The sequence below is a fragment of the Empidonax traillii genome, unplaced genomic scaffold (genome assembly GCF_003031625.1).
Source record: "Empidonax traillii isolate 1590-97213 ecotype Southwest subspecies unplaced genomic scaffold, ASM303162v1 scaffold746:size489142, whole genome shotgun sequence".
NCBI classification, from domain to species: domain Eukaryota; kingdom Metazoa; phylum Chordata; class Aves; order Passeriformes; family Tyrannidae; genus Empidonax; species Empidonax traillii.
Window position 1 is genome coordinate 164,808 of NW_020955939.1, and position 16,351 is coordinate 181,158.

Consider the following 16,351-nt stretch of genomic DNA (forward strand, 5'->3'; position numbering starts at 1 on the left):
AGCAACCGCTGCGTTCGGCGGCCGCGGGGAGGAGCCGCAGGACCGGGGATGTGGGGCCGCAGGACCGGGGATGCGGGGCCGCAGGACCGGGGATGCGGGGCCGAAGGACCCGGGATGCGGGGGTGCAGGACCGAGGATGCGGGGGTGCAGGACCGGGAATGTGGGGGCGGCCGGGAGGAGCATCAGCCTGGCGGTTCTTCGCCCTTGGGGGCCGCCTGAGCGGAGGGCTGGGGACCCGTGGTCATCACCAACACCCCTGGGCGCCGCCATCCCCTCCCCTCCCAAGGGCTCGCAGGGCCATCTCCCGGAGGATGGAGGGCTGGAAGTCACTCGCCCTTTTGCCAGCAAGGCAGCCCATGGGACCCGCTCCAGGGTCCCTTTCTCCGGTCCAGCCTTTGCGGGAGCAAAGTGCAGCCACATTTCAGCCGTTTGACTCCTCCTTGGAGTTCTCCTGATGGGCTTTACAGAGATGTGCTTTGGTACGAGGCAGAGCTTATTTATTCCCTGTCTTTTTTCAACCAGTTCCCCGGAGGGCGCTGCGTGCCCAGGAAAGGAGCTGTGAGGGCAGGACCCGTGTCCCCAGGTGGGGGTGGCAGCCGGGCACAGCCAAGGGCAGACCTGAGGAGGCTTCATGTGTCCTTCAGCCCTCGGACCCGGCCGGTCCCCCGGCCATGCCGGCTGCTTTCACACACCACTCGCACTGCTGTCCCAGCCCTCACCGCGGTCCGGAGGGGGCACCAGTCTCCTCCAGGGGAAAAAGATGGTGTTTTGTTCCCCAGCTCGCTCCTGCCCAGTGGCTGCTTGTGTACACACAGGGCCCTTTCAGCACGGCGAGAGGAGGGTGATGGCATCTGGGAACGCCGGGAACAAAGGGCCCCGTTGATGCTGGCCGCAGCCCCACGGGTTTCAGCGAGCTGGGGCAAGGCGGAGGTGCAGGCACAGCTGTGACACTGAGCTGGGGCAGCAGCAAGGCATGAACTAAACCTCTCCTGGCCAGGATGCATGGGAAACTGCTGCCTGCCCAGAGGGGGCTGAAGCCAAGGGAGGGAGGGAAGGGTGGGATTTGGGCTAGAGTCCCACTTGGGAAGAGCAGTGAAGCTCCCAGCCCACCAAGCTGCTCCTGGGCACGTGGCTGTGCCTGAAATCTGCCTTTCAGGCAGACCTGCTTCAAACTGGTGCGGTCCAGGGGTCTGAGTGTGAGGCTGGGAGCATCCCTTTGTGGCCTGTCTCCCTGCACAGCTCCTGGGGAGAATTTCCAGGAGAAGCAACATCTGAATCAATGATTTTTGAGCTGCGGAAACATTCACCTGAGAACAGCGTGTGTCTGATCAGGGGCAGAAAGGCAGCAGCCAGCCCACGCACCAGCACACTGCTAACAATCCTGCAGCCAGAGCCTGGACATGCAGGGCCCTGTGACAGTCCAGGACCATCCTATTCCACAAAAGGCTCTCTACAAGTGGGAGGATTGCACACCCCATGTGGCTCTGGACACATTTGTCCCAAACATGTTGCAGCTTGAGCCGTGCAGGTTGGGTTTGCTGTGGCTGTGCTGTAGCTGCTGCATAAGGAGACGCAGCAGAGGCTGTCACCATGTGGGCTGAGTATTAAAGGGCAGCAGCACATCACCAAACGCAAGCAGGACACCAGATTTCCTCTGGGTGGCTAAAGGAGAAACAGAGATTTTAAGGGCTCCCCAGCTGGGAACAAAGATTTTGAAGTCAAAGGTTATGAATCTCATGGCTGGAGTGGGTAGACTCCTTCAGGGACTGCTGGCCAGCAGTGGGGCTGGCAAGTGCTGCTCCTCTGAGCCCTTCTCCTCTGCAGCCTCCCCTTCCCTGCTTTTCTTTTTTTCAGCTGTGGACAGGGCGGGGTTGGGAAAGCCAGCACAACAAATGGACAGGCAGACCCGTATCTTGTTCAGAATGTTCTTAATTTTAATTTATTTTCTTTAATCTTTATAAAATACATCTTGTAAGATAAGTCTCTAAAAACCTGCTCCTTTTTATTGCTTGTTAACAAGTTGAAATTCTAGATCAGAAATGAAGGAAACACTTTCAGTTGATTAACTCTTTTTGCCTGTGTGTTTGTGTTTGTGTGTGTGTGTGTGTGTGTGTGTGTGTGCGTGTGTGGGGTCTGGGGAGTGGGAAGGAGGATCTGGTTATTTTTTGTTAAATGGATATCAAATAAAACCCCAGCAAACCCCAAGAGAGATAGCGTTGATGTGAATTTTCAGATCTTGACTGGTTTCTCCCCACCCTGCCACCTCGTCCTGGCATCTCCCCCCTCCCCATCCCATGTGCGTTGGTAGCCTGGCCAACCTATTTCAGCATTCCCGGCGGCAAGGACCCTTCAAATTCACTGCTCAGCAGATCTGCCTCTTTATCCTTGCCCCTGCTGAAACCAGCACTTAAAAAATATATCACCATAATACAGATACAGAAGAAAAAAAAAGAAAAGAAAAGAAGAAAAAAAAAATCCATGCAAGATGGAGCTACAGTCTGCCACTGAAAGTAGTTTCTCCAATAAATAAACACAAAGATTAGCATTAAGGAGAGGCAGGGAAGAGCAAATCAAAATACCAGTTGCTGGGGGAGGACTGGAAGCAGCATTTTGGCAGGTCTGGCTGGAGCCTTGCTACCCAGCCAGAGGGCTTTCCTCCAGCTGGAGAACAGTCATGGAGGAGAGGCCACCTCCACCAAACCCCTCACCCTGCTGCCCCCACTCCACGGGGAAAGACTGAACTGGCACCAGAAAGGATCTGGATTGCAGAGACTGGCTGAGTTTCTGCCCCAAACCACCACCTTTCCTTCCCTCCTCAATTCCTTCGTTGGGTTTCACCTGGGAGCGAGATGCCGCCGGCCCCTCCCGCCCTGGCGGTCACCAGATGGTTGTACCGACTTGTAGGAAAAAAGGGGTGAGGGGACAGAGCGAGGGCCGGTTATGTCTGACGTGGGTGAGGAGCAGAGGGAGCTCTCCGGCGCAGCAGGGGTTAGAGAAGCAGACGAGACGCCAGAGAAGAGCACCATCGTGAAGGGCCGAGAGCGTGCGGCGAGCGCGGCGCTGGCAGGGCAGGGCAGGGCAGGGCAGGGCAGGGCAGGGCACGCGGTCCCGAGGGTTATCCCCTGCCTACAGAGGGATGGCTCTGGCTTTACGCTCCCAGGGCTTGCTGCAGAGACATCCCCCCCTCAGTCAAACCTATTTGCTGCCTCTCTGCCGCCTGGAGGGTAAAGCCGAGAGTCCCCCTTTGTGTACAGAGACACCAAACTCCTTTAGGCTTTAATGGGGGCAGCTGGGTTAGGGCTTTATCGGCATTGGGGTCAGCACTCTCTTCTCCGCACTGGGAAGATCCTTGCCCTGAACTCCCTTTGCCTTGGCTGCAGCAGGCGATTTAGGTTAAATTCATCTTTCTCTGCTAAAGGGGAAAAAAAAAAAGTCCTTCTCTTATTCTTCATCCACGGGTGGTGACAGCAGACAGCTCCAGGAGAGTCTCTGGCAATGGTACCAGGACTGGGCCAACTTCCTTTTCTCTCTGGGTAGCCTCTTGCTACTCACGGAGCAACCTACGTGGATTTCTTCCTCCCAGGATCATGTGAAGGCCTTTGCTCATCCCTGGGCTCAACATTCGGGACCCTGGAGTAAGTCCCTCCTCTTCTCTGGCTGGTGTTGACGGGCTTGGCTCTAGAGCGAGCCGGTTACGGATGAGCCAAGAGAGAAAAGTGCATGAAGAGGTGTCCATTGGTGGGAAGCTCTCCTTCCTGGTCACGCTCAGCACGATGGATGCGAGGGAGGAAGAGGAGGGGAGTCATCAGCGAAGGCAGAGTTAAGGCAGGAGACCTGGTGTCAGGTGGCTGCAGTGTTAAAGCCTCGGGGTTAGAGAAAAGAAGGGCGTTTGGTCTGGCTGGGCTCCGCCGCACGGGCTAGAACTTGGTGCCTCGGCCCATCAGCTTGAGGACTGCGAAGTTGTAGGTGGCGGCGATGATGAAGGTGAGCTGTGGGTGGGAAGAGAGTGAGCGAAGGGGCATCCCCCAGCCCCACACCCCAGCAGGGCAGCGCCCCGCAGAGCCCCGTGGCCCCTCTGCACCACCAGGACACCGCAGTGTCGTGTCGCCGGTGCGAAGCGAGAGGAGAGCTGGGGAAAGGCAGGGGACTCGGTGCATTGGCAGCAGGACATCTCCCTGGAGCTCTCCTAAAGCCTCTCCAGATCCCCTCCAGCAGCCACCTCTGCCTTCTTATGGCCTCGGTTCACCATCTGCACTTACGTGCCAGAAAATGACACGAGCACAGGCTCTGTCCCATCCATGCCCACCACCTCTGCTGTCCTTTGCCCCCACTTCCTTGCCAGGCGGAGGAGAACGGCTGGGCAGGGGGAGCACTGACTCACCAGTGAGACCAGCGTGGCAGCTGCCCCCACAAAGGCTGCGATGAAGAGGTGGAAAGTCATCTGGAACTGCAAGGGAAGAGGGGGGTGAGCTCCCAGGGTCCCACGGGCTGCCTGGGCAGGCCAGGGGAACCGAGGGGAACACACGTGGGGTGGCAGGAAGCACTCACCTCACTGGTCTTGCAGATGGAGAGCAGGTTGGAGCCGCACACCTTGCCAGGGAAAGCATTCCAGGGCAGGACGCCTGGGAAGATGTGGGAGCCAGGTGAGCTGGGCACAGCTGTCAGCTGGCTTCCTCTCTCAACTTCCCACATCCACGTGTGTCATGCACACCTCGGTTTTTCAGGGCTCTTAAGCACTTGCCCTGCTGTATCCCAGCCTGGTGTGCCTGGGCCCTCTCCTCCATGCCCTCTCCTCTGCCCCAAGCCCTGGCTCCCAGGTGGTGAACCCGGCACTCACCATACATCCTGGCATCAGCACACAGGGTGCCAATGCTGGCCGTGGTCTTGGTGGGGTTGGCAATGGACTGGCAGGTGGTCCAAGTGTTAAAATAGATGTAGACGGGCACCGCAGAGCAGGCGAAGACCAGGAGCCAGATGATGGTCAGGACGTAGGTAATGCCCACAAACTGCAAGGGGCAGGACAAACCGGGGCAGAGCCGTGGTTACCAAGTGTCCGGGGACGTGGATAGGGGAGCGCGAGGTTCCCCAGGCAGGGGAGGGTGTGGGGCAGGTGTGGGACTGCGATGCTGCTGCATCCAGCTCTGCCAAACCCGGCGTGTCCCCAGGCAGCCAGCACAGGGCAGCAGCCCCAGCCGGGCGCTCCTGTGGCTCATGGGGCCGGTGCCAGTCCCGGATTCACGCCCGGCTACGTGTGCGTGGGGGTGACCAGTGCCAGCAGGATTGGCTGCCGCTCTTGGCGGGAGAGGGATAACCGTGGCCACGGCCCAGCAGGGTTTGGTCCCCACGGGAGGGCAGCTGCCAAAGCTGCCTTGGCGTGTCAACGTGGCTCTCCTACCCTCCCTCCGTGGTGCCACCCCAACCAGCCCCCGAGGGAACCACAGCCATGCCCCTCCGCTCCCCCAGGCCACGAGATCCCTTTGTCACTTTGTCACGGTTCCCAAGCACAACGGAGAGGATGATCCCAGGGGCAGCAGGTGCCACCAGAGCCTTGGGCTGCCAAGCACTGCAGGGATGCTCATGGCTCTCCCTGCCAATGCTTAAGCATGAAGCAGTTTAGCTAAATGGGGCCACTTGGGCTGCTTTGGTCCCCAGGGGCCACAGCAGGCCTGGGGGAGGGCGACCGGGCTGCGCTTCCCTTTGGGATACCCCAAAACCCCGACGGCCGCAGTCTCCTGCCCTCTGGCCACGCCGAGCGTGGCGAACCCGCTGGGGCGCGCGAAGGGGTGTCAAACCCCGGTTAAGATCACCTTGTCAGGATGTCCTAGCCACTTTCCCAAACACTGACACACCCGCTGCCACGAGTGAGCTCGCTGGGGGCCTCGCGCTCCCCTCCCTTTCGGGCCCCCAGTTACCGTAGCGCTGAGGCCCTTGCCGCAGATGGTGGTCCTGTAGTCCCCAAAGATTTGCCGGACGGCGCCGGTGGTGTAGAAGCCTTCGGCCAGCAGCAGGGCTCCGTAGAGGAAGAAGAAGGAGGCCGTGCCGTAGATGAAGTACTGAAAAGCGTGGATGCTGCCGGGGAGAGCAGAGGGCAGGGATGCTCAGGTGATGGAGAGCTCAGCCCTGCGTGGCCACCATGACTTAACCCTCCCCACGCCACCCCCAGGGGGACCGAAACGGAGAGCGAAGCTACAAGAGGAGCAAGCTGTGGTGAGCAAGGCTGTGGGCTGCCACCAACTCCCTCATACCCTCCATACCTTCCCGGTGCAGAGGTCCAGCTCTACCCAGGGCACCTAGCGAGGGTCAGATAAAAAATGGCACGAAGTGAAAACAAGTGGCCACCAGACCCTGCACAGGGCAAAGGCAGCTTGGGGTCTCTGTGGTGCCCAGGTGACAGCGTTGCCCTGGCCAGCCCCGCTGGGCACACCCCGGGCTGGCAAAGAGCAAGACAAAGACACGAGGGGCTCCGGTGTGAGGGCGACGCCCTGCAGCAGGTTACTTACACGTCGATGAGATACTCATAGTCCTGGAAGTTTTTGGAGAAGTAGGTCTCGATGAGCTGCTCGGTGCCTGTGAGGGCTTCGTGCCCACAGCCACAAAACAGCGCTACCCCAAAGAAGCACAAGCCAGTGGCAACCAGCGAAGCAAAGGGTGCCCCGATGAGACATCTGGCACAGCACTCGAGTAAACCTACGGAGAAAAGAAGCGAGGTGGGACAAGACTGCCGGGATGAGGATTGCTTGGAGCCTACAGCTCAGGGGCAGAGAGGTGCCTGGCAGGAAGAGGGAAGCACACTGAAGGAAAACCCAGAAATGATTCCTCGTGGTGCTGGAGGGCCGAACACAGCAGCTTCCCTGAGAGCTTTTTAAGTAGCACACAGGAGCCCACCCAAGGGTGCCCAGGGGTGGGGGTGATGGCAGCGTGGGGCTGTGAGGAGCCAAGGCGAGCCAGCCACGCTGACCCGTGAGAAATGAGCTGGAAATAGAGCGTGATGCAGCACAATGCCAGTGGGACCTGGCAGACAAGCTGCTAATGGGCTCCCCACTGCCTGCACAGCCCAGCAGCCACGCCAGCTGCCTGCAACGTTCATCAGCTTTTGACATCAGAGATGAAGGGGAGCCTAGCACCTTCTCAGAGGCAAAGCCCAGTGGAGATCCAGCAACGTGGCACAGTTTGGGACAGCCCAGCAGGAGCCAGCATGCACCCCGAGCTCTCCAGGGTTCCATGTGGCACACTGGGCTGCGCTTGTCCCCTCGCCTGGCACCCTGCGGGCAGCTGGGGCTGCAGCAGCCCCTTTGTGTGGGCAGATGTGCTTATAGAGAGGAGCACTGAATGACAGCACTTGTGTAATAGATTTAGTCCTCCAGGACCCGTGTGAGGGGAGGGAAAGTGAGGACACATGCCAGCGTGCCGCTTGCACTGCCTAAATGCCGGGTGTTTTCAGCGGTGGGGCCATGGGCACCTGCTCCTTCTGCACGTCGGGGCTCTAACATGCAGGAGGGTTAGCTCGGGTTCCCAGTGGGCTGGGTTTGGAGTGCTCAGCCAGCCGCTGTCCTGCCCACTTTGGGGGCAGGCAGCCAGGTGGGTTTGCACCGGCATCTGGCTCCAGAGCATCAGTTTGGCTCCAGCTAAGCTGGGACAACCTGCTGCCCTGGCTGTGTGCAGGGAAGCTGCTCCCCTTCCCCAGGACGCGGGCTCTGGCACCCCACTGCCCAGGGCACAGTGGCTGCCTGTGCACATCCCATCTGGGCATAGCGTTTCTGCCTTGAGTGCCAAAAAGGCACCCACGCCAAACCCACGCTCCCTCCACGAACCCCACAGCGCTTACCTCCTCCCTCAAAGGACAAGGAAGCCGCGGGGGCCTGGCCAGCAGCGTTGTCCCCTCCCCACTGGGAGCAAGGTTGCGCAGTGGCACCGAGGACAATGGGGGATTGTCCTGGCACTGCCACCCCAGTGACTGCCCCATGCCAAGAGCAAACAGGGAACAAAGGCAGTGCTATAGGGGAGTGCTGGGACCCCTCCCTCTTGTTTGCCTTGGACGCAGCAGGTCCAGGGGGGGCCCCACTCAGCCCGGCCAGCGCTGCTCCCAAACCTCACTGGGACCCATGGGGATGGCCCTGGGCACCCAGCAGGGTGCTGGGCCAAACCTGCCTTTCCTATTTTTGTTTTTAGCCACCTGGGAAGTGCCATGGCAGGTGCCTGCACTGGGGCACAGGGAACTGCTCTGTTCCCAAGAGACTGCGAGTCCCGGGATGCAACAGCGCCCGACAGGCTCCTGCCACAGCCCCTCAGGCTTTGGGAAGCTGCACTGGGGATGCCTGGGGAGGGCAAAGAAGGAGAGAAAGAGCCCTTGTGCCGCACAATCCTGAGTCTTGTACACAGGCTCAGCTGCTGCCAGCGCCAAACAATGTGCTGCAGACAGGAGGAGGAGGCAGGGTGCCAGCAGCACAAGGCACCCCTGGGAACAGGGCAGTCCCAGGGGTGTGCTGGTGAGTATTAGCTCTGCTGTATCAGTGGGGAAACCGAGGCACAAGGAGTGTCTCCGTTTTCCCAAGGCTGCTGGCACACAAGCGGCACGAGCTGCGACAGGTCTCAGGGCCCTGCCTGGACCTCCCAGCTCCTGCCAGCCCCCAGGCAGGAGCTCTCATCTCTCCAACCCAAGACGCGATGGCTTGGGTGGGACAGGCTGTGGGAATGGCATCTGTCCCCACAGACAGTGCACGAGCACGGAAAATGCTTTGGCAAAGAAAGAAAACGCCATCCCTGCCATGCCAAGGCATCCTCCCTGAGCAGCTCCCATGGCCGGCACGGCCACACCGGGGTCACCAGGACCTCACTGGTGCCAGAGGAAAGTTTCAGGGGGCTTTTCTCTGGGATAGGGTCCCCAGAGCCACCAGTGACAGAGCCACCCTCACCCCATACTCACCCATGGCGCTGGACTTGGTCAAGTGCCCCGACCGCCCGCTCGGCTGCTTCGGCGCTGTCTGCGGAGCCCTCGCCTGCCTGGCGGTCCCACGCCCTGAATTCCCCCCTCTGGGTGCCTGTCCCGCTCTCCAGCAAAGAAAAGGGCTCTCTGAGTGACAGCCACCCCCCTTAAAGGGACCGGACCCCGCCCTCCCCCGGCCCCCCCAGCACCCCTTGGCTGCCAGCTCCTGGGTGCCCGGTGGCTGCCTGGGCGCTGCTGCCCCACGGCCCCGCTCGGGGCTCTGGGGGAAAAAGGCTTTTGCAAAAGAAAAAGAGGAGTTTGGGTGCAAGGGGGAGTGGGGAGGGTGTCCCCCCTCCTCAGTGGCTCTGGAGATGCCCCCCCGGGCCCACCAGGCTGTGTTTGTCCCAGCTGCCCACTGCGACAGTGTAGGAGATCAGCCCCATGGGACAGCAGTGATGTCCCTCTGTCACCTCCCTGACCAGTGGGGAATAAGGATTCCCCATCCCAGGGACCTGCTTTCATCTCTGGGGGCTCTAAACTGGGGGCTTCCCCCCTTTTGACAGGAATCCCACAGCCACTCTCCCCAGCCCCGTGACCCCCACTGGGGAGTGGCACTCGAGTGGGCACAGTCATGGGGTCCCCGTGGCTTCAGGGCCGTAGCAGCTGGAGCCTGGTCCCTCGGGTGCCCCGTGTGCCAGGGGTGCCCCAGTTCCCAAGGGTGCCCCCCGCTCCCCTGCTGCAGCTGTGGAGCCAGCACAGGGCCAAGGGAGCCTGCAGAGGGCAACCGGCCCCTTCCCGGCAGGCACAGGGTGGACAAAGCCCTGCTGTGTCCCTCAATGCCCCACTTTGTGCCAGGCAGAGAGGTGGCAGGGCCTGGCTGTCCCCGGGGTTGGGGACACTGGTGGGCTGTGGAAAGCTAGGACAGGGTGGGACACTCTGTGGGGACCCCTGGCCCTTCCCTGCCCACCCAAACAGCCACCCCTCGGCTTGCCCAGGGAGGGGTTGGGGGGAAAACACCACTTGGGCATCTGTGCAAAAGCTGCTGAGGCTTCATGGCGGCCAACTGCACCCTGCACGAGGGGGACACAGCTCCTGACCCCCCAACACCACTCCCTGCCTCAGTTTCCCACTGCAAGGCAGGATGGCAGGGGGATACCTGGTGTTCCCAGCCAGCCCTGGGATGGGAAGGGCTGGGGAGGGACAGTAGAGCAGGGAGAGCCTCTGACACCTTGGGCACCTCCCTTAGCCCTCAAGGTGGCACCCAGGTGGCCTGGCAGTGATGTCACCTGGCCACGAGCACCTTGTAATGGCCATGGGAAGGTGACAGCCTTGCAACAACCCTTTGGAAATAACCATAACCTCTCCAGCCACTGGAAACCAGCAGGGTCCAGCCTGAATCCCATGGCAGTGAGAGGGACCCCTGGGCACCAGGAGGAAAAAAATATGACATAAACCCCCCTCATAAATATAACGTATAAAATATAACATAATTGAAAAAACGAATAAAATATGAAACTGGGGAAAAACATATAAACCCTTTTTTTTTTTTTCTCTTCATAGAAATTCCAGTCTTGCTGACTCTGCCATTCCTGAACAACCTGAGAGGAAGTGGCAGCTTTACTCCACTGGGCAGAAAGTGAGCAGCTAAGAGAAACTGTGATTTCTGCACAAAGTGGCTGAAATTCCTGTTTATTGGGCACTTTTTGTCAGCAAGGGTTTCCCTCCTGAGACAGAAAACCCTTGGCCCTGCCACAGGCATCACCTGCTGGCAGCAGTGACCAGCCACCTCCTGGCAGTGCTCCACGGAGGCTCCAGAGCAGAGCTGCAAAACAGGGAAAAGGGGGAAATCCCCTCCCTGGATTTCTAAGGCCTGAGGGAGAAGAAAATGTGCAGGAAAAAGGTTGGAGTGGCCTTTTCCCTGGCAGCACAGCGGGTACCCTGCATGAGGCAGCTGGGGGGGGGTAGCCAACAGCGCACCCCAAACACTGCCCCGTGCCCACAACACAGGGACCAGAGCCCTGGGGGAACCTGTGGGCCACGGGGGTGTTGGAAAGGCCTTCTTGCACCCCTTTCCCTTTGCATTTCAGCAGGAGAGCCTGTGAGATGCTCTGCTGTGAGACCCCTCCGTGCACAACCGCTCGGTTCCCCTGCCAGAGAAAACACTGCTGGTTCTCAGGTGGGGAAGGGAGGACGCATCCCTGTTTGCCAGCCAGGAGAGGGACATTCCAGGCTGGTAAAAATAAACATACTTATAAATCAGTGAGGATCACCTTGAGATTCGTTCTGACCCTTGGGCAGTGGCCAATTATGCCCAAAAATGCCACATCTCCCTCCAGAGCAACTAAGGGCAGAGCCTGGGACAGCCACGGTGCCCCTTGTGAGGTGTCAGCTGGGGCCTGACATGGGCAAAGCTTGGAGAAGGTTTTCCTCCCCCAGCCACAGAAAATCTGCACTGAGACACTGCAATGGGCTGCACCAAAATGAGGTACTGGGAGGAACACACACACACATCTCTAATTACAACCCCCTGTGTGGAACAGCCTCTCTGGAGTGTTTGTGCGTTTCTCTCCTTGGTCCTCTTCACCGCTGCAGCTCAGACTCGGGTTCCCCTGGGCCAGGGGGAAAGCAAGCTTGGGACTGGGGGGGACAAGCAAGTGACATCCGTGGCAAAGGGAGAGCCACAGAGACACCACTGACCCGTGCCACTCCACTGCCTTTAGGGTAAAGAAGTGAGAGGGGGAAAGCAAACAGCAGCATGTGGGACAGAGGACCAAAGCATCTTCCCTGTCCCCATCCCCATAGGCAGCCACCTCATCTGTAATTACCACTGACTGTCATACTTGTCTCATCGCTCTGATGGCACAGAACATCCTCCTGCTTGTCCTGGCCCCCCTGGCACACTGGGGGTGTGTGCTCATCTCCCTGGGGTGAGCCAGGAGGCAGAAGGGAGACTGCAGAGGAGCCAGCTGGGAGAAAGGGGTTTCCTGCAGTTTCAGGGAGGATTTGTTTTCCCCACTAATTGATTTCTTTGCTTAACAACCCCCACAGGCTCATTTTCTGCACTCCCCAGGGCATGGGGCCGGGTTTTCAAAGATGCACAGTGGCCAAAATCAGCGTGTGCTGACCCTGCAGAACAGGGAAATCGCCTCCACCCTGCTCCCCCAAAATGCAGGCACAGCCCCAGGACACCTGAGAGACGCCAGCAAACAGCACGTGCAGCGTCCTTATCCATTATACATCTGTCAGCAGGAGAAATCCCAGTGTATCTTGTCACAACTGAGAACCTTGCTGCTATTTTTAGGCAACCGCTCCCCCGGTCAGGCTGAATTTCTCATTCTCTGCTGCTGATTTTAACAGTCCTCCTCGACCCAGCTCGCTGCCCTGGTTCACCCACCAGCAGGGTAAAAACACCCTGGCTGGGGAACCCGAGACTTGCCCCCTGGCTCTGCTCTCCCCAGCAGCCAGGGGTTCTCCTGCCATGCAAAAATCGCCTGTTTTCCCAGGCAGCCCCATCCAACCCAAGGGGAGATGATGTCGAGAATGAGCGTTTTAAGGTCACTTCAAGAATTTCTCAGATCACAGTGGGGCCTTGGGGGACCCTGGTGACCACAGGAAGGTTGTGGCAGCACTGGCAGCATCTGTCCAGCTGCCTCCTCCCAGGGGTGCCAAGGACTCCCACCAGAGCCAGCCCCTCTCCCGCTGCCCGGGCCTGGCTGTCCTCACTGTCCTATTTGTATTCCTGGGTTGCTGCAAGGCTGCAAAATGTGCTAATAAAAATTAAATTAAAAAAAAAGAAGAAGCTAGTAGAGGCTGTCAGAGGACAGGGGAGGCATGCTGAAGGACAGACAGACAGGCCAGTGTTGCAGGATAACAGAAGAAGGGCAGGGGCTGTTCAGGACAGGAGCAGGTGAAACCTTTGTGAGGCTCAGCCAAGGGCTGGGCAAAGGGTACCAGCCTTGAGTGTGGGGTCTGGCAGCAGTGAGACCCCGCACCCTGAGACCTCCAGGGATGCTCTCAGGACCCCCCACAAGCAGGGTTAGAGGCAGTGCAACACCCTGCTGGATAGCCTGGAGGCAGAGCCTCCTTCCTGGCACCAGCACTCACCTCCTGTCTGCTTCTGTTGCTGGAGTTTACCTGGCACCACAGAGGGAGGTGCTGGCCAGCTGGGAGGACACCAGAGATGAGTTCACCTCTAACCCAGCCATCCTTTAGAGGTGATGAGCAGATATCTGTGCTCTGTTCTGGTGTGCCTCCACATCTTCCACAGGCTGTGCTGCCCAGGTGGGCTCAGGAGTGCAGGCTGTGCCTGTGCCAGGGGGAAATCGGGGGGTCAGGCATCTGCTGGCAGCAGAACCCAGGGCTCAGCTGAGGTGAGAGGCAGCCCAGGCACTGGAAGGCTTGCTGCCTGCTTGCTGCTCTTTTTACCCACCAAACATCCCCGTTATTTACTGCAGAAATTAGGGATAATACAATGGTACAAACGACTTTCTTATTCTGGCTTCTAATTTCCTCCCAAAATTCCCACCAAGCTTACAAGTGCAGCGAGCCCCTCAGACTAATTACAGGTTTGGGGAGAAGGTGATTTCCCCTGGCTGCTTTTCCAGCAGATTTGCCTTTCACATCCACTGCTTTTCTCCTTGATTTTCTTCCTACTGGTGGGTAAACAGATGCCTCACTCTGATGTTCTCAGAGCTGTTCATTACCCTCTCGCTCTGCCATTCACAGGGTCATCTTCTTGAACTGTTCTCATTTACTTTTCAGAAAATCCTGAAAGGGAAAGACAAATGTCATTCTGCCTCCTTGGAGTGGGTGGTAGATGAGAACAGCAAATACAGCCCAGGATCACTGTTTCTGTGAAGCTGGAGTGGGCTCTGTAAAGGATGAGAAAGTGGGAAGGTGATGCCCAGACTGAAGAGCAGGACAGCAATGAGAGCCCCCAGGGTGGCATTTCTGCCACAACTCTGTGTGCCCAAGCCATGGAGGGCATGCTGAGGTCTTTCCTGGAGAATAAACCCCATGGCAGGACCAAGGCATCTACCAGCTCCATGGGATGAAGGTGCCTTCACGGCAGCTCCACACACTGACTCCCATAGCCAAGATTGCCCCTGGAACTGCAGCTGCCTGACCTGCTGCTGTTTGCATCTGTGCATCTAATTAAATCCTCCATCTCCCACCACAGTGGCCATGCTGGGGTTGGAGGGGGGAAGCAGCAGGGACACAGAGCAGGGGGCCTGGTTTCTTATTCCTTCTCCCCCGTGCTTCCTGCCTGATGCTGCAGATGTGTAACATTTTCTTTTCTAAACTTGTCCCTCCTGGGGATCTTTAGTTGAAGGAAAAAAAAAAAAAAAAAAGAAATCCCACCCTGAGGCAGACAGCCTGCAGGTAACACCCCACAATCTGCTCCCAGTGATCTCCTTTTGCCCTCCTGCTTGGAGGCTGCTGGGGCTGAGGGCAGGAGAGCTGTGGGAGCCAGAGCAGTGAATGGAACTCACCAAACCCCAGCACTTCTGCCGCAGGGAGAGATGAGCATCACCATGGCAACTGTGACCGAGGCTGCACAGAGCTGGGTACCCCAAAAGGGGAGGAGACCTGGGGACCACGCTGACACTGTCCCAGCTTCCCTGCCTGCCACCCCTTAGCCCAGCACTGGCTGAGGCATCGATTTGGCCCAGCAGCTCCTTTCCTGCCTGTGCTCAGGAAGGGCAAAGAGCTGCGGGGGTGAGGGGGCTCAGGCAGGCAGAGGTTAGGGGTACAGGGCTCTTGCAGTGTCAAAATGCAGAATTTTTTCCAGAGTCACTGGAAATGCTGGAGGAAACCAGAGCAGGGGTCAGGCCTGGGGGAGCGAGGTGCCCACTGAGGGGTTTGGAATCTGCGCCGAGTTTTGCTGCTGTCCCCAAGAGTCTTGCTTGACACTTATCTAAATTAAATCTCCCTGTTCATCCTGCTGGCTTGCCAAGGGCACAGGATCAGTCAGTACCATTGCTCCAGCCTTCCCTCTGCCTGCAGTTCCCTCCGTGCTTGTTGCTCTATCTGCAAATACGATCCACGTAGTTTGCCCAAAGCAGAGAGTCATCAGTGCCTGGAAACACAAGGTCTGCAGCCCATGGGTAGGAAAAGGCAATTTAGGACTATCTGTGCCGTATCTTCAGGCAGTCAGTCCCCTGGTCAGATGTGATGGGAAGGATGTACACAAAGTATTTCCTTGAGAACTTGCCATAAAATATCAGAAATATGTTAGACACATAAGGATAAGCATCTACTGATGACTGGTGGTTTAGTACAACGAGCTCTTTTCGTGGAGAACTTTCAGGAGAGCAACACCTGAAACACCTCCCAGGCTGCAGAGAGGGCACCCAAGGGCTCCAGGATGCTGGGCCAGGCTCAGGCAGCCTTTGTGCAGGAGCTGAACAGCTCAGCAGAGCACAGCAGAGCTCCCCAAGGCAGCACATGGCCACCAGCTGCTGCTGCAGCGTGTCCCTGTCCCCTTCAGCTGCCCTCCAACTCCCTCCCGGCACAGCATCTGGCCCCGATGGCATCTGCACTCTGCCCATGTGGCCTCTGTCACAGCAGTCCCCACGGGCATAAAACACCCCTTGGCTGCACCATGGCACAGGGGACTGAATCCTTGTGGACCACTCCGAAAAGTCCTGTTGTGGATGCAGACAAAGACCCAGGACCAGATCCTGCCCATTTCTCATCACCCGGCTCCGAGCGGTTTCCTTGGAGCAGAGTGGAGCAGGGCTGAGCTGCCCCCAAATCCAGGAGGGCTGTGAAGCTGGATGGGGCTGGCACAGCTGGATTCTGTCACGCTGGGATTGCCTCCAAGCCTAGGAGAGCTTTGCCAACCCAGTCCCCTCCAGCCTCCCCCTCACGTGTCCCAAATCCAGCTCCCCAGCAGCTCAGGTGCACAGGGACAGGTAAAGGCCCTCTCAGCCCAACAGCACACCCCCACAGCTGGATGGAGGGTCTGGGGGAATGTTTCCTCAGCACATGCAGCAGCCCCACAGCCACAGAGATGGGCTGAGCTCCTCAGGCCTCTCTGCACCTCGTTAGGAAAATGAGCTCTGCTGCAACATCCCATCCCCAGGCTGGTCCCCAGATGGGCCAGACCCACCCCAAGGAGCACCCAGGTGAGCCAGAGTGACCCTGTGGGATCAGCAAGGGACCCAGTGCTGGGTTGAAACACAGCTCAGAGAGGTCACTGAGGATGCTTTAGCCCCACTTAGTATTTTGGGGACCGCTGGCTGAGTGGTTGCATCTGGCACAGCCCTGGAGAGAGGTGCCAGGTCATCTGGGAGTGAGAGGAGAGAAGAGGTGACCTCTGTGCCTGGCTGCTCAGGGAGCAGGAGGGCCAGCCCACGGCCACTGGCAGGGCCACCCAGCCCTTGGCCAGCTGCCCTTGGCCAGTCACTCAGCACAGCACATCCC

At 58.6% G+C, this 16,351-nt stretch overlaps 1 protein-coding gene across 2 annotated transcripts; it reads right to left on the reverse strand.

Moving 5' to 3' along the window:
* Positions 1–1,911: 1,911 nt before the first annotated feature.
* On the reverse strand, positions 1,912–9,058 carry PLP1 (proteolipid protein 1). 2 transcript variants are annotated; one of them, XM_027900683.1, is made up of 7 exons: positions 8,924–9,058; positions 6,501–6,687; positions 5,913–6,069; positions 4,838–5,006; positions 4,549–4,622; positions 4,382–4,447; positions 1,912–3,989 (listed from the first exon to the last, which is right to left on the reverse strand). In XM_027900683.1, exons 1-7 carry the CDS (start codon positions 8,925–8,927, stop codon positions 3,918–3,920), a joined length of 729 nt encoding a protein of 242 aa, XP_027756484.1. In that variant the 5' UTR covers positions 8,928–9,058; the 3' UTR covers positions 1,912–3,917. The 2 variants fall into 2 exon arrangements, with proteins under 2 accessions (XP_027756484.1, XP_027756483.1); XM_027900682.1 differs by having other exon boundaries at positions 5,808–6,069.
* Between the last annotated feature and the right edge of the window lie 7,293 nt (positions 9,059–16,351).

Bases quoted from the DNA above. Each gene is read 5' to 3' on its own strand.
- PLP1 (XM_027900682.1), bottom strand. The intron at 4,623-4,837 runs GTGAGTGCCGGG...ACATCTTCCCAG, and splicing joins TGCTGATGCCAGGATGTATG to GCGTCCTGCCCTGGAATGCT. The intron at 3,990-4,381 runs GTGAGTCAGTGC...TCCCACCCACAG, and splicing joins CTGCCACGCTGGTCTCACTG to CTCACCTTCATCATCGCCGC.